This window comes from Taudactylus pleione, unplaced genomic scaffold (assembly GCF_031769625.1).
Source record: "Taudactylus pleione unplaced genomic scaffold, aTauple2 ptg000711l, whole genome shotgun sequence".
Lineage (NCBI taxonomy): Eukaryota > Metazoa > Chordata > Amphibia > Anura > Myobatrachidae > Taudactylus > Taudactylus pleione.
Genome location: NW_028285113.1, coordinates 862,418 through 884,008, shown reverse-complemented (window position 1 = coordinate 884,008; position 21,591 = coordinate 862,418). Strand labels below are relative to the sequence as shown.

General features: G+C 47.0%; 2 protein-coding genes across 2 annotated transcripts in view; both read left to right on the top strand.

The window, feature by feature from the left end:
• Window positions 1-3,071: 3,071 nt before the first annotated feature.
• Window positions 3,072-21,591, top strand: part of CCDC82 (coiled-coil domain containing 82) — a 68,491-nt gene continuing 49,971 nt past the window's right edge. Inside the window, exon 1 of the mRNA XM_088456730.1 lies at window positions 3,072-3,264. The gene's annotated coding sequence lies outside the window, so the exon portion shown is untranslated. The remainder of the gene's footprint in view (window positions 3,265-21,591) is intronic.
• Window positions 10,620-13,491, top strand: LOC148477442 (uncharacterized). Its single transcript, XM_088456731.1, has 2 exons — window positions 10,620-11,000; window positions 12,154-13,491. The coding sequence occupies exons 1-2, from the start codon at window positions 10,695-10,697 to the stop codon at window positions 12,457-12,459; spliced, it is 612 nt and encodes a 203-aa protein (XP_088312857.1). The 5' UTR covers window positions 10,620-10,694; the 3' UTR covers window positions 12,460-13,491.

Below are 21,591 nucleotides of genomic sequence, written 5' to 3'. Positions count from 1 at the left end.
GAGCTTAATAACGCGATTCGCTGTGCATCACCTCATTTAGCCCCGCCCCTATTAAAATTTACCACAAAGGGGGTGGAGCTTAATTACACAAACCATCAGGTCCCTCCCCCATCACAGAACCACCTGCTTCTCCTACCAAGGCTTCTCCCGAGGAGGAGAAGCCAAAGGTAGGCAACTATGGCCCGTGTTCAATTTGAGGCGAAAAGTCCAGACTTTTCGCCTGCTGGACTTTTAGCCTCCTTAGCCTGTTTTCCAGGTGGAAAAGTATTGCGCGCGTGCCCGCTATTCTCCGTATTCAGGGCCTGATTCAGAGCCAGACGCTCTGACCAGAGCGCTCGCTCTGAATCAGGGCCGGCCTACCTTAAATTGGAGCAGCCTCCTGGACGCTCGCAAAGCTGTGGGTGACCACCCACAGCTTATGCGAGCGGCCAAAAAGATGGTCGCGATGGTCAAGACCGTCGCGACCATCGGGCTTGTGACAAGACCCTTGCGGTAGGGTCTCGTCTGCCGCAAGCCCGGAGTGCTTTTGGCTCTATCAGAGCCAAAAACACTCCCACTGACATCACTAGTGATGTCAGTGGGGTCGGACCCAGACGGTAGGCGTTCCCATGGGAACGCCTCCGTCTGGGCAGCCACGCCCACGGCACGCCCACCAAAGGGGGCATGCTGTTACTCACCATCGACAGCACGCCCCCTTTGGTGCGAGACCCCGAGCCGGGTCTCGCACATGCGCACGACGGAGCAGCCTCCGACGTGCGCATGCGCATTTGGGAAACGTCGACCCGCTTCCGAGCGTACAGCGCTCGCAAGCGGGTCTGAATGAGACCCTCAATTCCAAAGTAGGCGAAATAGGGAACAGGAGGAACTTGGATCGGCGGAAAAATACGGGAATTTTCGGGAAATAATTGTAGGACCCGCCTAAAGATGTCCAGACCTCGGGGATCACTATGGGTACCCCCGTTTTTGCCTGCAGAAGTCGGGTTTTTAAATAGATGCGGCATGTGGTTATTTTTCCCGACATTGAAGAAGTGATGCAGAAGAGCACTTAGGGTTTTTTTTTCGTATTTAAAAATGGTCCCATCAAATTTGGGGTACATGAAAATGTAGGTAAGCATAGTTTTAAGTCCCTAAAGGTAATTTTAAAAATTCTTTAAAAATACAGCTGCCGCTACTCTGCGCAATGAAAAAAACACTTGCCACATACTTGAGGACCCCACCAGAATTAATTTTGTTAGTTTGGCATTTTGTTTCCCTATTTTTTTTTTTTCACCCCAAAATTTAGAATTTTTTTGGGGGGTGTCCCGGTTTTTTTTTTTTACATTTTTTTTGCACATTTAGTTTTAAGGGGGCATTCCCAAGTGTGCAGGCTATTTTTTTTAAGCCTGCACCTCTAAACCCCAAATCTGCACTTTTTTCACCTGCTATAGGTAATTGAAAAATTATCCCTGTTTTTTTAAAATGACCCTTCACCCCATTTACGAAAAAAAACGGGAATTTTCGGGAAATATGCCTGGGACCCCCCTAAAGATGTCCAGATCATTATGGGTACCCCCATTTTTGCCTGCTGAAGGAAGTCGGGTTTGTAATAGCAGCGCAAGGTGTAATTTTGCGGCTATGAAGAAGTGGTAAAGAATAGTACTTAGATTTTTTGGGGGGGGGGAAATAACTATTCCTATCAAATTTGGTGTACATGAAAATGGGGGTAAGCATTTTTTTAAAGTCCCTAAAGTTATTTTTTCAAATCTGCAAAATTGCACCTGCCGCTTGTCCCCGCAATGAAGAAAACCCCTGCCGCATACATGGGGACCCGACCTGAATTAATTTAGATAGTTTGTCACTTTGTTCCCCTATTTATTTATTTTTACCCCAAAAATTAAACAATTTTTTTGGGGTGTCCGGAATATGTTTTTACTTTTTTTTTTTACGCAGTTTACCTTTAGGGGACTGTCTTAAAGCTGCACGAGGGTTCCCGCAATGTTGAGGTGGGGAGTTTTGACTGGGGCGGTACACCTGTCAAACCGTATCGCAGGTGTCTTAAGGCGAGCTCAGGGAGGACAGAAACCTCCCGTGGAGAAGAAGGGTACAAAACCACAATTCTGCACTTTTTTACGCCTGCTATTCATAGGCGAAACTTTTTCGCCTATTACATTGCATTGACTTTCCACCTAGGAGGAAAGTCTTCCAAATTGAATACGGAGGAAACTCAAAACAGGCGAAAATTACGTTATCGGCGAAAAAGTATCGCGGATCCGGACTTTTCGCCTCAAATTGAATACGGGCCTATGGTTTAAACAGGTGCGTCTGGATACTTGCCACGAACCAAACAAAATAACTGAATGCCTGTGGCTGGGTATATAGGGAGGACCAGTACATGCAGGGAGCTTCAAAGCTGTAAGCTGTTTGGTGCAATGGATCTCTCCAACTACATACCCCAAGGTAGATCCTGTGGATCCTGAACGGCCTGAAGAAAAAAAAACCAGCGGGTGTGAAATAGCTCATACAGTAGCTGTGCCAATGTGCCCTGTGCCAGGATTCTCCAGCCATACGCCAGACTCATGCTGGTGGTTCTACAGGAGCCAGAGGGCAGAAGCAGGTTGGTAGAGATGAGACATGAAGAACATCTGATATTTGGGGCAGGCAGATTGGATTTATCTACTATTTAATAAACTGCCAAATGGTAAGATCAGCGCAACCTGAGTCCTAAACGCAGAATACTACTGTCTGTAGTGTGCACTCACGTACTGCGCAGGCAGGTGCCAAGATTTTAAAAAAGGGTCCATTTTCTTCAGGGACAAATCTTTAAAAAGCTGTAATTGTCCCTACAGATAGAACTGGCAGCACTGTGCACACAGACTATTACCCATAGAGCAGTGGCCGCCATGATCAGAGCAGCAGCGGGCGGGCAGGAGGGGGTTAAATGACCGTTATACACGTGAGGAGCAGAAGATACAATGTATCAGTTATACACAGTAGTTACAGTAGGTGCTGAGCTGCTGCAGCCGAGAGTTGGCGGGAACCCGTGTAGTACACTGAGCTGCTCCCCCTCCTCCTCATACACCAGGCCGGGGAGGAGCTGGAGAGAGGCTGCTGCTGGTTTACTTTCATTTTCACTGCGCCATAACCGAGGGCATCCCTCTACGGTAACAGCTAGGTACCCTGACGTCATCGGTTACTGTCCGACGTCATTCCCTACCATCCACGTGACGTGGGCATAGAGGGGGAATAAAATCTTGTGGCGAGCGAAGCGATCTCTGTACCCAACCTGTAAGTGATGGATGCATTATCACCTGCCTTACTGTACTCTGTGTTGTTGTCACTGCGCTCTGTGGTTATATACCCTGTGATGCCAGCACTGCGCCCTGTGGTTATATACCCTGTGATGCCAGCACTGCGCCCTGTGGTTATATACCCTGCGATGCCGGCACTGCACCCTGTGGTTATATACCCTGTGATGCCAGCACTGCGCCCTGTGGTTATATACCCTGCGATGCCGGCACTGCACCCTGTGGTTATATACCCTGTGATGACGGCATGGTGCCCTGTGGTTATATACCCTGTGATGCTGGGTATGGAACTCCTGGCTGATGATGGAGGGGATGTGAGTTAACTTTAGCTGATTTGCCCAGTACTGCAAAATGTCGTCCCTCAAGAACAGGATTTGCCCTATTTCAGGGTTTTGTGCTGTACTAAATTTTTTTTTTTTTTAATGTTCAAATGTTATATTGCTATTAGTTTGATTCAGTTTCTAATGGGGTTGGTGTAGTGGTTAGCATTATTGTCTCACAACACGTATGGCTCTAACTGTGGAGTTTGTATGTTCTCCCCAGGTGTTCTTCCACACTGCATAAACATACCAGTACGTTAATTGGTTCCTGACAAAAAAAAGTATCCCTAGACTGCTAGAAAAAGTTGCCCAATAAAATGTGTGAGGGTGATTATAGTGTTTTAGTAGTATAATATAGTGTTACTGCCAGTATACAAAGTGGCATATATAGCAGCTTGTCAGTACCCCCTATTAGTAAACAAGGGCAATGATGTATTAAGTTGTACTTATCTCTGTACGAAGACATCCGTTCTTGTCAATGTACTGCGCTAAACCAGCCTATTTGGGCACGAAAAAGCATGGGTACCCAAAACAATTGAATATCGTTCCCCGCTCTCCCATCCCTTTAGACCGGAGAATGAACCAATAAAAACAATTGAATTCCCCCCTCTGAGTTTGGACTTTGATGTGACACCCAGGCATCTAGCGATAGGTAAGCCAGTATCATGACGTGCGCTGCGCAGACCATCTAATTCTAAGGGGTCAATTTAAGGTGTGATATGTATTACCGCCGGGCGCATGGCCGGCGGTTCAATTAACGATAGCGGCTGCCCAACAACGGAGGAAATCCCGATCGTCCTAAAGGTAAGTATTTACTAACCTAACCCTCCTTAGGGGTGCCTAACCCTAACCCCCCCTCTAAGTGCCTAAACCTAACCCCCCTTCCCCGGTGCCTAATCCTAACCTCCCCCCGGGGGTGCCTAACCCTCCCTCCCCCTAGCCTATCCCTAACCTCCCGGGGGGGGTGCCTAACCCTAAGTCCCCCCCGGGAGCCCTAAACCTAAATCCTCCCCCCCCACCCTGCGGCTGCCCGCTGCGGCGCCTGGCATCCGCTCGATCGGGATGCCGGGTGCCAATCTCCTGACGTCGGGCAAATTACAGGCGTCTACATTTAGACGCCTGTCATTTGTCCCTAGTCGGGATAAAGCAGTCTGGAAGCCGGCGGTCGGCATTTAGACCTTCGGGTTCCAGACTACATCCCTCTATTTACTAAGCAGTGTTAGGAGAAGTGAAAAGGGATAAGGTGCCAGCCAATCAGCTCCCAACTGTAATTTTTCAAACACAGACTGTGAGATGGCAGTTGGGAGCTGATTGGCTGGCACTTTATCACTTTTCACTTCTCCTAACACTGCTTAGTAAATAGACCCCTAAGTGCACAGACAAGTAATATTGCAGACTGTCTATTGTGCTTCATACAAGAACGCAGGCAGGATGCTAACTCGTACTTGTTCTGTGTCACTGTCTGCAAAGTGTTTCTTAAAGGTACAGAAGGTAGAGTGCAGCATTTTACTGCGTATACACAATGGGGGGAATTCAATTAGGAGCAGTAATTTACCATGGGCTATTTGATCCCCCGGGACTATTTGTTCAGCCTCGAAAACAGCAGTTACATTTTTATTTCAGATCTGATCAGACCCGTAATGAAATCCCTGATATATAGCCTGTTACCAGATGCTGCGACTCTGTTAACACAGAGGTCCGAGTTACCGGGGTAATTTAACGGGCGAGAAAATGGAGCTCTAATTGAATAGCCCCAGGCTACCACCTTTTTTCACACCCGTTAAATTACCGGGGCTAATTGAATCCCCCCCTCCCCTATATCATAATTGTCAACATTTTAAAATGACTTCCATGTTCACTTTTCTGCTGTATTCTTTGGCATTCTAACTTAATTTTTTTTTATTATAATTATTAATGTATGTTATGAAGTTATAGGTTGCAGGGGGCGCCAAACATCCCAGCCCTGCTTACTGAGAAGAGAGTAATGTGCGGCTCCTAAAGTGTATCAGGTAACCCTGTACACTACAGACCACCTCACTGCATAATTAGGAACATCAGCCGCAATGTTAGCGTTCCTGCTAGGCTGTTTTAGCGGGGCACGGCGCCCTGCCCTTCTGTAGGGCAAAAAACGCCCTGCCCTCACAGCCTGCGGGTGCCATCTTCACCCGCGGGTCGCACTGTCCCGCGGGAGGGGAAATGTGCGGTAACCCCGTCACCGCCGGAGAATAGACGCCGGGCGCATGCAGCCGGCATCTATTCTCCCTATCGGCAGCGCTTGGGGGCTGCCCGGCGCGTCCATAAGTGCCGGGCATGCCCACAAGAGTGATGAAAAGGGGACGCATCTTATAGACACGCCCCATTTTCAATGGCCATGCCCCCTTTTCGAGAGCGCACGCCTTCAGCGCCACACGGAAGTGCCCACTCTAGCTCCGGCGCCCTGCTTGCCACCGGAGCTAGAGTGAACACTAAATGTATGTTTTTGCAAAAGTTAATATATAAAGCCCAAATGAGAGGGTTGCATGCAGGAATCATAGTGAGAGGTAATGTACTTTGCAGTTGGCCAATTTAAAAAAAAATAAAAAATTAGGGACACTTCCAGGGGCATACTTTTACAACATGGTCTTGTCCTATGGGAATTAGATTGACATTTCTGCTGTAGAAGACGCCACCCAGAATATTTACATATCAGGTGGGGGGCTGATCAGGTACTCTGTCACATTGTGCAATCAGCTGCCTGGCAATGAGTTAACATAACTGACTTTGGGGCATATTTATTAACATTATTTTTACTAAAATAATTTGAAACCGGTGATTTTCACATTACTTTAGTATCGCATGAATTTACTAAATTCTATGCCAAACTCTAATTATCACATATTTATAGTAAACTTGTAATGGGAAATGTGATCTGCACAGATTTACTAAAAATATATTGTGAAAAAATATGATTGAGTTGGCATTATCCAGAGTTTCCCGATTACAGCTCTGAGCCGGGCTCCTGTGATCAGCTGTGTGGTCTAAATAGACCACAAGCTGATCACTGCACAAAAAAAAAACCCAAAACACTTACCTGCATACAGGAACCGGAGTTCGGTGCTCCGGTGATGTCCTCTAAGGCTCCGGTCAGCTGGTCTCCGGGCTCCTGCATAGAGCAGCTGACCGTGGTGACAGTGCAAGAGTCGGGAGACCAGCTGACCAGAGCCCCAGAGGACATCACCGGATCACCGATGTAAGTGTAAGCTAGGGGGGGGGGGTGTGTTTGCGGTATCCGATGGCGGTGAATGCGCCAATACAAAATACAGGAGAAGTGTGCGGACGGGATTCGCATGGGCAGAACTTTATTGCAAGTTGTTGGTACATCCATGTGATCTATCCCATTACAACCGCATTTTAAATGCTGTTTGTAGTAGATAGGGGGCCTTTGGGCCTGATTCAGACCCACTCGCGAGCGGCTGTCCGCTCGCAAGTGGGTCGATGTTATGGACTGAGCATGCGCACGACGGAGGGAGCTCCGTCGTGCGCATGCGCCAGACGCGACGAGCGAAGGAAAGTCCTTCGCTCGTTGTGTCCGATCAAAGGGGGCGTGCTGTCAATGTTGATTGACAGCACGCCCCCTTTGGTGGGCGTGCCGGGGGCGTGCCTCCCTGACGGGGGCGTTCCCACGGGAACGCCTCCCGTCAGAAGCCGGCCCACTGACATCACTAGTGATGTCAGTGGGAGTGATTTTGGCTCTGATAGAGCCAAAATCACTCCGGAGCTTGCGGTTTAAAACCTCAACCGCAGGCTCCGGCTCGCATATTCGATGGTCGCGATGGTCTCGATGCACGCTCGTATAGCCTGTGGGTGGTGAACCACAGCTATATGAGCGTCCAGGAGGACGCTCCATGAAAATGGAGCCCGGCCCTCATTCAGAGCGTGCGCTCTGCTCAGAGCGTACGGCTCTGAATGAGGGCCTTTGTCTCATGAGCTTAATCTGTGGATAGTGAAGATGACACCATGCATACAGGTTTAGTCCTTGCTTTACAGTATTAAACTTCTGCACTGAAATGAAACTACAGTAGGGACAGGGGTGTGGGCCTGAGGAGGAGCAGGAGCAGCGGATATAGTGCAGGTGGTGTCATTTTCACCTGGTAAAAGGTGCAGCAGCCAGTGATCACTGTACGTCTCTATCCAGCTGGTAATGGCCTATATTAACCCTAGATTTGCTGGATCTGAACAATTTAATGACATCATTTCTTTTGAGACTTGCGGTGCGTACACGCGTAGCGATCTGGCAGATCATTATGCACCCTCCCTGGTATGCTGGATGATCAATATCGATCATCCAGCACACCACTAACTTGCCGCCGACTATAGCGAGTGACGATCGCGGGTCCCTATAGTAACTTGCTCAAAATCGAGCAAGTTGACCGGCATGCACGGTCAATAGACGATAATCGCTATCGTCCATACGTGGCCGCGCATCGCTGGTCGAAGGTAAGTTGGTAGGGACCATTTAAAAGAACGATTTGAAATAAAATTGTCCTTTTAAATCGCTATGTGTGTACGCACCATTAGGGGCTGGTGGAGTGTTGGCAAAATGGGCATAAACTACTAAAATACAAAAGTTACTGGAGATATAGCATATTTCTACCGCTATACATATCCATACCCAGAGATGCAAATGCTCTTTGTGTACTCCGTCATCATGATTGTGTATTTGCACCTATTCTATAGCAGGTGTAGAATATATTCCTCCTAACACGCCTCTATGCGCGTTCTTTAGGTCAGCCACATTGGCCTAATTACACCTTTATTACACTCTGCTTTAGGCTGCTCCTTACCTCCCTATCCCAGGTGGGCATAAGTGACAGAACTGCGCGTACCTGCATAGGCGTGTGCTTCCTTTTCTGAACATGTGCAGAGCAAAATTACGCAAAATATGCTGCACGGATTGGCACATTACTCTCTCCGCATTAGCCCCTCACTTGTGATAAATTCTTAAAAGCAAGTAGCTAGCAGCATAATAAGCCCAGCCAGTAATAGCAGTGCAGCCAATCCATTCACTAATACCAGTGACATCACTCACCATGTTCATGGCCATGGCTTGTAGTGCATTGATAGGGTGTATAATAATAATATTATTAGCTCAGTTAAGGTGCCTATCCACTAGACGTCTAAAAGTCCAATTTTTAAAACAATCTGCAAATGATTTTCGAACGATATCGTTCAATCGCTCATTTTAATAATCTTTTAGACCTCTATCATCGTGCAAACATGCTGGTCAACCTGACGATAACGTCAGGTTCAGCATGTTTGCAGATGATTGATGAGCCTGCACCGAACGACTGATCGTTCAGTGCAGGCTCATCACAGACTGACAAACGACTGCACGATTACAATGTCGTAATCGTGCAGTCTTTTGCCTGTCTTCTAGTGGATAGGCACCTTCAGTGGTTAGACTCATCATAAGGAAATTAGAACATTAGAAAGCTGTTAGTGCTGCTGGATGGGTATCTGGTCAGAAGGTTGACAGTAACTATGTTGACATGATTCAAACTTTCGACAGGCTACATGTTCGCAATATCGACATTGGAACTTTCACTATGTGTTGACATGGTGAGGAGCCACCAGGAGGGTTGAGGGGGAGTTAGGGATAAGGGGAGAAATACTTACCGGAATGCTGGAGCATCACAGGTCTGCGGTTAAAGTTACTGTCATATAGCCATCGGGAGAAGACGCTGGAACCGCCGTATGAAGGTAAGACCTCACTGAACCACCAGGGCCGGTTTGTTGACAGTTCATCGTGTCGACCTATTATCCGTGTAGACATGATAAATATCAACATGGGGGTATATTTACTAAAGCTTCTAAAACAGACAAGTGGTGATGTTGCCCATAGCAACCAATCAGATTCTGCGTATCATTTTCTAGAATGATAGCTAGAATCTGGTTGCCATGGGCAACATCACCACTTGTCTGTTTTAAAGGCTTTAGTAAATATACCCCCATTGGCTAAGTCAATATTCTCATGTCGACCGGATGACAATCGGCATAACTGTCGACAAATTATACCACACCCTGCTGGATGCCTCAGTTGGAGGTGGGGGGATATATCCAACCTTCTAGAGAGGAGAGGTGAAGAAGTTGCCCATAAATGATAACAACAATCTGATTGGCTACTATGTGAAACTTTTCCACTTGTCCTCTTTAGAATGTCTGATCCATTTTACTGTTTATTCTAGCCTATTGATCGGGCAGGGCTTTCATCGAGAAGAAGGTCATATCTGCGTGCCCGAAAAGGGTGTGTGGCCTCGGGGTGAGGGATGTGGCCTTGTGGCACACACCCTCCAACCCATCTTTCTAGGTGGCGTGCCCATCACTCACAGAGATGCTGGGTTGCCCCTAAGCTCTCCCCGCATTGTGGATGGCATCTATTCACCCTCTGCTCACTGATTGCGGCCCACGAAAGGTGGTTAGGGAAAGGGACAGCAAGAGGTGGGCTCACCGGCGTCAGGCTGTGATCAGCAAGGCACCTTCATAAGGGTAAAAGTGCATTTTATCCTTTTAAAATTGGGAACAGTACATTTCCCCCAAAGCCCGGCCTCTTATGCGGCCCATACACTGTGAGATAAAAAGACGTACAACCTGTCTCATAAGGTTTCCCTTGAAATTTTAGATCTGATGTGTTCAAAAGGTGTACGATCATACGATCCAATGCTTCGTATCACGAACACAAATCGTAAACGATTGATCGGTTGTGCACATAACCATTACGATGAATTTGCTGGAATGTGAATAGGGGAGGGCTTACCTAGAGGGTATAAAAGGCTGCCAGCATTTTAGGTATGCTATACTCTGCTCTGTGACTAGTGAGGCTTGGTTGTATACCTGCTGAACGCTGTGCAGTGCTAGTGTGCTTTGTTAAAGGCTTGCCTTGTACAAAGTGTTGTATTCGGATTTCTATCATCTTCTGATGGATTCCTATCGCCATAAGTTTCTGCTGGCCTATGGCTACTTGAAGCTGAAAGGCGAGGAAGCTGAGGAGACGAGGAGGAGGAGGTCGTGCTGGACCAAGGAGTGGCTGACGAGGAGGGATAGCCGCTCCCATATGCCCCTGCTGATGGAGATTAGGGAGAACAACCCGGACGATTATCGCAACTATCTGCGTATAGATAACGACACCTTCCAGGAGTTGCTGCGTCTGGTAACTCCCTGTATTCAGAGGCAGGACACCAGCATGAGGATGGCCATTCCGGCTGAGGACAGGTGTGTGGATACCCTGCGATATCTGGCTACAGGACGGTCTTTCGAAGACCTGAAGTTTGGGACCCTCCTTTCCGCCCAGGCGTTGGGGCGCATCATACCCGAAACCTGTGATGCCATTGTAAAAGTCCTAAAGTACCAGTATTTTAAGGTGAGTAAAAACACAACACTTTTTTTTTTTTTTGGTGTAAAAAAAAATTGTAATTTTTTTTTTTGTAACCTATTTGCAATCAAATGTTTTGTTAATTAACGTAACGTTAATTACAACATATTACGTTGTAATAAACATAGTAAAATATAAACAATGTTTAATCAAACCAACGTGGTTTGTTTATTACACAACATATTAGCCAGTTTTTTGTCGCCCCCATACCGCTGGAGCATAACTTTTTCCTTTACAGGAACACACATATAAATATTATCAGACATTTTTTGTCGCCCAATACCGGCTGCATGGTATGCGGTGTGTCAGATGACGGATTGAACAGGCCAAGAAGCACATGGCTTGAGGCCCCGGCAAACCTCAATCTGCCCTTGCACAATGCATTTATTGGCCCTGCCCAATCTGCATCATCCACACCCCATACCATGCAGCAGGTATTGGAAGAGAACAAAATGGCTAATAGAGTAAAAAAAAAAGAGCATAAAACTTTTTCCAACATCACCCAATATTATAACATTCGGGATTCTCAGCTCCCTCAGCCAACATGGCACTCTATAAAACCTCCGTAGAGGTGGATGTGGAGGGGTAGGTCCTTTCCGGCCTATTGTAAGTGGGAGGGGGTGTGGGAATGGATGGGGATGGCCCCATTCGTTCTGTGGCCGGATAGGATGGTGCTGCATAAGGAAGTGGAGGCGACAGGAGTAGAGGACCTGCAGGTGGAAGTGGAGGGGACGGGGTTACAGGGTCTAGATGAAGCGTGGAGGTGCCTGTCAGCTTCTTTAATTTACCCTACATAATGACCTGGCAAATTATTCTTTCAGCATGAAGCTGTTGCTCCTCCTCCATCACCCGCATGCTACTTGTAACGCGTGACCCCAGGCTGTCGAACTGGTCTGGGGGTTTACAGAGTCCCTGTCTCACTTGCTGCATTAATGGATCTGGGTTTGGCAGACTCCTGCTTGCCTGTCTTCTAGCTCGGCGGGGAGGCTGTGGTGCCTCTGCAACACTCTCAGGAGTTGTAGCTGTTGCACTTGGTGGACTAATAGAGGGGTCCAAGTCAGCCGGGAAAGACTGTAGGAGTAGAGAGAGATTAATGTTAATATACAGTAAAGTCTAATTTTATATTTTTTCTTTATTTTAGTTTCCTACAACGGTGGAGAACTGGAAGACCATAGGTGATGAATTTGATTGCCGCTGGAATTTCCCAAATTGCGGAGGAGCCATTGATGAGAAACACATACGTATTATCCCGCCTGCCCACAGCGGCTCATTTTATTTTAACTACAAGGGCTTTCACAGTACTGTGCTGATGGCGGTGGTCAATGCCAACTATGAATTTATTTATGTGGACGTGGGAAACAATGGCCGTGCTTCAGATGGTGGATCCATCAAAAATAAGGAATTTAATAACAGACTATCCACCAACCGTCTCAATTTGCCATCTTAAGCGGTTACGAAGCACGGCCTCAACTATGTGTTCGTGGCTGACGAGGCATTTGCTCTACATGAACATTTATTAAAGCAGTATGGACAAAGGGGACTGACCAGAGAGAAACGCATTTTCAATCATCTCCTATCTAGGGCCCGACGAATAGTTGAAAATGCGTTTGGGATAATGTGCAGCAGGTTCCGGATATTCCATACGGCTATAAACCTTTGTGTGGACAAAATTGATTCTGTCGTCATGGCCTGTTTGTGTTCTGCACAATTTTTTGAGGAAAAAATGTACCTCACAACTGCGGACTATGGGCATGGCCATCGACGAGCAGGAGCAAACACACGCGGGTTTACAAATGCCCTCTGTCGCCACACCAACAGTGAGGGAGACAGTACAAGTGCACAGGCAAAAGAGGTCAGTGAGCAATACTTGGCCTACGTTAATGGAGTGGGCACTGTACCATGGCAGGAGGACAGTATCAGATAATAAAGTTGTATGTACTTACCACATCCATAGTAGACGCCTGCTCATCCTCTGGGTTCTCCACTAGTACAGCCACTGGTACAGCCTCTTCCGGGGCCTGTATCTACAAGTAGACTTTGAAGATCTCTGAGGCTCTTCCTCGCGGAGAAATTCAAGAAGGGGGTAGTACCAGAGTGTACTGTTATAGACGTCATCCATCCTGCGCCTGACGCCCGCGACTCGGTCTCCTTCCTCCGCTCTTTAACATACACTGTGCGGAGGTTTTGGATGCGCCTTCTCGCCCAATCTGGACAAGCCTCATCCTGGAAGGGGAGGGAAAAGGTGACCATGTCATCTATCGCCGTCGCCCTGCGATGTTTGTTTTTATAGTCCTTGGACTTCACCTTCCACAGGCACTCGTGAGCGCGATAATGCTCGAGGAATCCACTTATAAACTGGCGTTCTCAAGGGCTATTCATTTCTGTGGAAATAAAAATCAGAAACATTTGTAAATATAATATATGTTTATTTTTAAATGTTTGAAAATGTTATTGTTGATCATTGATTGTGTTATAATGTTTATGGTTGAGTTTTTAGTTAATAGTTGAGTTTTAAGTTGATTTTAATAAAATTTTGAAATATTTAACTGTGTACATAAATCAGTGGTATATAATCAATGGCAGTATGCATTGCTGGCATAGTGGTATATAAACAATGCAGGGCCATGTGGGGACACACTTTGGTGGCATAGTGGTATATAAACAGTGGCAGTCCTAGGGGTCATATGTATTGGCCAGAGACTGTACTGAGTGCCACGATGTATACTTACTTCAACTTCAATCACACTCCACACACTGCAATGCTGCTGCTCAGAACACCGTCTCTCATACAAAATGGAGGAAGGGAGTGGCTAGGGATTTTATACACCTCGTAATCAGACATCGGATCGTATTACCTGTCAAAAATGATATGATGTGTGTCACATTGTGGTAAGATAGGTTGCCCTCGTACGGTTATCCAGTACGAGAGGCGATCCGATTATACGACTGCGGGGATGCGCATCGCCATCGTATGTATACCAAACCAACATACGATGTGTACGATCGATCGGTACTATCGATCTAAATCGTACACATCGTGTAAAAAAATCTTATCGTGTATGGCCGGCCTTACATGCATGTAGGGTCAGTTTTGAGTAACTGAGCTCAGTAATACCCCTTTCACATCGCAAATGGCGGGTCACACCTAGGATTTGTGCAAGTGTCTATCCCAGGAGCGACCCGCCTGAGACCCCTTTCAGACTGGCAGCCCGACCTAGCGCTAATGGGTCGATGACGTCACCGCCATCGCCGCTCAGCCGGAGCTTGGAATTGATCTCCTCTCCCTGTGCAGTGAATGGGACCGCTACCTGCTCGCTACCTGAGTTGAAATGCCGGGTCGCTCGACCCAGGTTATTTCAACTGGCCCCTCACACTGCACAGCAGCCCGGGTTGCTGCTCGCTCATGTGCAGTAACCTGGGTTATTTGATGGCAGTGTGAAAGGGGTATAAAGTGTCTGACATGCGTGTGCATTCCTAACGTTGCTCTCCTCACATCTACTAGTCCCACAGACGGCGTGCTGTAGGTGCACAACGTGCTGCCTGTCAGAAAAGAGATTGCGATAATTGCTCTGCTCCTGTCGCCTCCCATGCGCACTGATGTCACAGGAGCCACCAGGACAGCCGTCGGAGCACAGAGATACGTAACTTTAGCTGGAATGATGAAATAAAAGATCAAAGCATTTTACATTTCACATTGCAGTAAATAAAGCCTATTTCCCCAGCAGGTGGTTACTAGTAACTGGGCAGAACAAATTGTTCTCGTTTTTCCGATCTCTTCTGTAAAAAAAAGAAAATACTTTCGCTTAACTCTAAAGCAGAATGATTTCTTCCAGGTGCATCTTCCCTCCTACACTTCATTTCATTACAAATGATGTTCTATTAATTAGCCAGACAATAAATTGTACTTCTTGTCCTGTTTAGCTGTGATTGCTCCTGCCAGGTGTCGTGTGCGGAGCTTTATCACTTTCTTTTAAAACTGAGCTTCTTTAACCCGTTCTCTGCTGAGGCTTTATTTCAACCTCGTGCTGAGCCCATTTTGGATTTGTTGACTGGTCACATTCCAACATTTTTTTGCTCTAGACACACACATCACCCTTTGCATTGCGATCTCAGGGAGGGCGCGCCGAGTTGCCTCCAGGCCATGCAGAGTTGGCTTCAGACTTATTGTATGGGCTGTGGTGCAAATGCGCATGGTGTTCCCAACCAGGGTGTATTAGGAGGGCGACACGCTTTGCCCGTTCAGTAGATGGGAAAAATGCACCCTGCCCTTTTAGGAAGTGCCATGCTGTTTGGAGAATCAGCGCTGACGTGTTCACTTGCAGAACTTCCTAATGCTGAGCGCAGCAATCTCCTGCCTCCTACATGCATTCATGGATCCAAAACCAATAATACACCGCACAATGGACTTGGCAGAGAGCCTCAAAGTCTGTTGTGGGCAGGTGCCCCAGAAACATCTCTGACTGCAGCTGTCACCCCGACCTCTCAGCATAACCCTGTTGGTCCCACCACTGCTTCCCTGTCCCTGCGATCTACATGTCTCCTCTCCGTTGGCCAGTGGTTTCAACAGTTTTTGTCCATTTTCCAGCGTTTGGGAGCAAATTGCTGATTGTCATTTGCTTTCATACCTTACCAGATTTTCATTCCAACCAATCAACTAGTTGGCTGGTTGAACAGATAATCTTTAGATGTGTGACCAGCTAGAAATATCCAGCAGAATGTCAGTGGAGGCAAGGTGCAGGATGAACAGCAGGACTCAGGTACTCAGGCAAGGGGAAGGTAAAGGAGGATGCAGGGTAGTCCAGTGGGGTTGGAGCAGGCAGGCAGGTAGGTAGCGTTTCACAGGGAACTCTCTCAGCTATGCTGAGAAACACGTTGCACTGGCAATGAAGTGAGGCTCTGAACCTCCCTAAATACCAAGTGCTGTGCCGTGACTGGCCAGAGAGAGCATGTGACAAACCAGGATTGGACGAGCAAATCACATGGCCGGAGGCAAGATAGCGGCGCCCATGCCAAACGGAACGGAAGCACTGCCAGGCCTCACCAGCCCAACGTGACAGTATGCCCGCGCAGAACCATGTACCGCCAATTCCCCTCGCCATACACCAGCATCACCGCCAGACGCCCCCCGCCACAGTGACCTCACAGGTAATGCCCGTTGACCACTATGCCGAGAAACCCTGGTCGTGACAGTGGGTATATATTCGGTGATCAGACAATGGGGTAAATTTACTACATGGTCGGTTTGCAAACTAATGGGATTTTTTAGGAAAGAAACGCTACCCCCATTTGCCCCTTTAGAAGTACACCGCCATATTTAGCAGGCAACGGTTTTTCAAACTGAAATTAAACTGAAGCAAAATTGTCTAAGAAAAAAAAAAAGTTCTTTTTGAGAGGCATGTTTATTTTTAATTGCTAAAAGTAGAATAATTAAAATAACATGCTTATAAAACCACCACTAGGCCTGTAAGCCTAGTGGTAGTTCAAAAATTGGGGGAATAAAGAGTTTGGGGTCCTCCTAAGATTCCCACTATGCTTTACCAGCATACGGCTGTATTCCCGAGAGCAGGCATGTCAAACTCGCGACCTGACCACCCATCCAGCACTCCTTGGTTTGCGTCTTAATATTGCTAGATGGGCAGTGTCCAGGAAATCCCACAACGCCGGTGATATCAATATATGCCAATGTATGAGGGGGCTTTGGGCAGACATAAGAGAGGGGCTCTGAGGCATATAGAGGTGCATGAGGTGGCATTGGGCTATCATGAAGGGGCTCTTTATTAGAGTGGCAAGAAAACTGACAGACATAATGGCTGTAATCCTATTGCAGTTTTGGACAGTTACCTGGTTATGTCCCCTTTCAGGAAACCCGTCCCCCTAAACCTGTCATGATCCCTAACGTACCCTAAAGCTGCGTATCCACTAGACGATAAATTGGACGATTTGAATTATATCGTTATCATCTGCAGTATCGTCCAGTGGATATGCCGTCAACTACCAGCGATGCGTGCTCCCGTTGGTCGTTTGACGGCATCTTTCATCGCCCGTACTAGCAGGGCAACCTGACGATAATGTCGGGTTCTGCAAGTACAGGGATGAGTGAGGGTGACGTCACTGACCGATATATCGCTCAGTGTGGGTGCTCAGTGTCGTTAATGACATTGAGCACATCGCTGCCGCGGAAACACTCATGGAGCATATCGTTTAGTGGATACCCACCTTTAGGGACGATGTGACTTTGACATGGCTGCCAAGTATGGATCCTGCCCGCATAAAAATGCAGCCTCCTTCCTAAGAAAAACCAGCCCCGTGCTGATAGCACTAGGGCTCTTTCCTACACCCTTTGGTAATTGAGTTAACTGTGATTGTATAATTACAAATAATATTTGAATTCACTGGTGCATCACAGCGCCTGTCATTCCCAATTTTAATGACTGCCAGGGCATGCTGGCACTTAGGGCCTCATTCAGAGGTGTTCGTTAGATGCAAGCGGTCGCTCTGAATCAGGGCGGCCGCTTGCATACTGAACGTCAGCCTCCTTGTCGATCGTTAAGCTGTGGGTTACCACCCACAGCTCTAATGACCGACATGGGTGATGGTCGCGATGGTCAAGACCATCGCAACCATCGGGGCTTACGACCAGACCCTAGGGTAGGGTCTGGGCACTCGTAAGCCCCAGGGAGCTTCCGGCTCTGTTTGAGCAGGAAGTTCCCCATTGACATCAGCAATGATGTCAGTGGGGCCGCCCCCAAACGGCAAGCGTTCCGACTGGCACGCCCCCGGCCCGCCCAGCAAAACGGGGCGAGCTGTCACTCAACATCGACAGCTCGCCCCGTCTGCTACGAGACCCCTAACGACGGAGTGCCCGTCGTTAGCCAGGTCTCACGCATGCGTACGACGGAGCCGGCTCCGTCGTGCGCATTCGCTGTGGGGCAACATCGAGTCGGTCGCGAGCGCTCACGGCCGACTCTGAATAAGCTCCTTAATGCCCAGCACTGGGATAACCACACGTGCCAGCATGTCCAGGCATCCAGGGCTTTCTGGCATCTGCAGTGCACCTTTTAAAAAGAAAATATTTTTTTTTAATAAAGACAGGACTCGGACACCAAGTGGAAAATTTTTGTTTAAACAAGGACGCACCCACAATACCCTTGTTTGTATGTATATACTATAAAAAAGCATCAATAAATTAGTGGAAGTCTTTTATACGAATTTGTCAATTCACTACCCTACAAAAAAAAATCCATATCTCGTTTCTCACTGGGTTTCGTTTGCAGAATCAGGGCTGTAACCAGCTGGCCAACACATTCACCATCCTTCTACTCCCTGGCACTGCAGAAGCAAGAAAAAGAGCATCCCACTGCTCTAGAGACACTAGGCACTATGACCACACCCCCATAGTGCCACCATCGGAGCAACTTTCACCAGGTGTGGTACCCCCCCCAAGTGTTGTAGTGGACACAGATACGTTAGATGTAGATGGTACCTTACAGCTTAAACGGCAGCTCCAGCGGATCTACCTTCACCTTTGGCAATGACTGCACAAGCTTTATCCTCGTAAGGCTGTAGCAATAATGATCACCATACATATAACAGGTTGGGTACATTCTTAGACAGTATAAATTCTGACATTGACAATATATAGGGGCATATTCAGTTGGGGGTGAGGTAAAAAATCTTGTGCCCAATTTTGGATTACCATGGGCATGCGTGCTCCCGATACCTGCAGTATCCAATAATAAAAATTGGTTATGGGGTTTCCAGAGCTGAAAACCCTGCGGCGCGTTAAAAAAATAAAATTTATACCTACATATCCAGGGGTCTCCAGTGGTCTCTGCGGCTCCCGTTGGCATCCCCTCCTTCTTGTCACTGGGGAGGGGGGGTTACTGGGAGGCTCCGGGGGTGCTGGGAGGCGCAAGGGCTCCTGGGGGATGTAGTTCTCCCAGCGCTGGCTATGGGGGGGGGGTTATACACTTTCACAGGGGGGACTGTCTCACACATCGGGGGTCGCTCACACACTTATGCACACACTTACAAACACACACAAACTCACTACTCAACCTGCTGCAGAAGATTCGGCTCCCAACGCTGGAGGAAGAAGACAGCACTGCAGAAGTTAAGTACATAAGGTCTATTTAAGCTAATTGAAATCTTCCAATTAATTAGTCCTCGGGGGGGGGTTCTGCAGGGGTCCCCAGAGCATTTCCCGACCATTTTTCATAAAAATATGGATTTTAGGAAAAATTGGTCGTGCTCTGGGACTGCTCAAAAAAAAAAAAAATCTCCTGGAGCTCAAAAAACTAAAAAAAAATAAAAAATGCACCTAATTGAATAGCAAAAATCCTGTACCTGCAGATGTGGGATTTTTTGCTATTCTCGCACCTAATTGAATGTTCCCCATAGACACCATAATGTCAACAGGTACAATATTTATATAAGAATGTTGACATATATGTAGACCACTACATAATTTAGACATTCAATATATAGACAATTTGAAATGTCAACAGGGTCAAAATGATCACTATGATCCACCATGTCAGACCATCTTTTGAGGGGTGACAGGCTGATTTTCCCCAAAAGTGACATGACTTTTCGATACTTACCTTTTCGCCGATTCCTAATTGAATACGGGGATACGCAGGCACGCGCCCCATACTTTATCCCCAGGAAAACCTGCGATGACGGTGAAAAGTCAGACCTCGGACTTTGCGCCTCTGAGTATGGCCCTATGTAGCAAATCGGTTATGAGGTGAATTTGGGGGCGTGGGGCCCCTTGAACTGCTCTGGCAGGACTATTTTAGGGCATCAGCACTTAACACTTTTATTTTTAACTCTTTATATCACTGTTTGTTTTATGTTTGTTACATTTTCACACATTTATTTAAATGTTTCTGTCACTTTCACTTCCTAACACTTCGCTGCTATTATTTATTTTGTGTGGTGCCCTGGGGTAGTTTGGCTGTGGTGGTTTGGGGGTGTCTCACGCCCCAGACATGAACCCCCATAGTGTTAGGGACTTAAGGCCCCCATACATCTGATCGAGGATCCCGCGATCGGATGGGAAACTCCAATCTGCCATTCGGAAACGCCGACTGGTGGGCATCGATGTTCAGCGATCCGTCGCAGGATCGCTGAAATTTTACATATTAAATTTCACCGATTTGACAAACACGATTTTTTGACCGTGATTGTCATTTCTGTCAAGTCCAACATGTTGGATTTCTGCGATCCTGCTGATGCCGGGTTGCAGGATCGCGTCAATCCATTGCTGATGCCTTTACCCGATGAGGTTACCTTGATGCTGGTGGGTAAGCTTATAATTTTGGCCAAATATATGCCAAAAAAACCTTGCACATTACGTATAATTATTAAACGTTGTATAGTGCATCTGGTCTTTTTTTTTATGTCATAATCTCAACGTAGCTGGTGACCAGTAAACAGTGAGCCTGTTGTGTCAGACTTATTGTACCCTCCATTGTAATGCTAATTGCAATGAAACTGTTGGAACAAGGTATGCTGGCATGTGTAGTTCCACAGCAGCATACATTAATTGCTGCGGCCTCTAAAACCCATTACGGTAGTTTTCTAGCGATCTAAATGTAATAGGCGGTAAATAGTATAAGCTTTGTTCTAAATGTAAAATGCTATGGTTAGTTTGTTATTTTATCTTCATAAAATAAACATGGTTTTATGTTCCTGCAGTCTTACAACATAATTTAACGCAACAGACTAATACTGGTGGCAGCCTCCTATATTGCAGCAAACATTGGCTTCTGCCAGAGCCAGGGATATCACACATGTGTCCCAATTCAAGTACCGGGCAAAGTTGGGAGATTACGCTTTAGCAGAGTATAGAGAGCTGGATTCTTGCAATGACTCTTCACTGTGTGTGAGAAATAGAAGCATTTAATTGTTTTGAAATCTAAAAAAAAATGTACATTATATAGAGTCATTGAGACATGAAGTCATTTTTAAATGTTTGAAAAAGCTACCTAATGATTAAGGATGCACCAAATTCATTCACTCCAGGGATTACCCTAATCCAGGGATGGGGAACCTCATTTGGTCTGGCCCTCTGAGCTTTTTTCTGCTAACCTCATCTGACTGCATGGTGCTTAGAATGGCACCCTACAGCCAGAATCTATGCTTCAGTGCTGCCTGGAGCATCCTTAGGATGCATCAGACGGTTACAACGCTGCCCTTACAGCTCCCCGGAGCATCCTCAGGATACTCCGGGCATTGCTGTAATCTCTGGCATTTGTGGCCCCGCCCCTGTGTGACATCACATGGAGGGGGCGTGTCCTGCACCGGGCCCATGAATAATAATATATATATCAAAATGGCCCTCGGCGGAAAAATGGTTCCCCACCCCTGCCCTAATCCAAAGGGGTGTTTAGAAAGATTACGGATCAGGTACTTAGGTAATCAGGCCAAACGAATCCACATTCCAACACTAAAGATTATATTTGTGTGTGTGACTGAATCTGTATACAAAGTGCTGCGATGCAGCAGCCATGGCTTTTTTCCAAGACAAAGTGCCTGGTTCAGACCCGCTCGCTATTTAAACGTTCGCACGCAG

What these genes read in the sequence shown, in the direction of transcription:
- LOC148477442 (XM_088456731.1), top strand. Translation starts at nt 10,695, where the DNA reads ATGCCCCTGCTGATGGAGATTAGGGAGAACAACCCGGACGATTATCGC. An exon ending in TAAAGTACCAGTATTTTAAG is followed by an intron (nt 11,001 to 12,153) that starts GTGAGTAAAAAC and finishes TCTTTATTTTAG; the next exon opens with TTTCCTACAACGGTGGAGAA.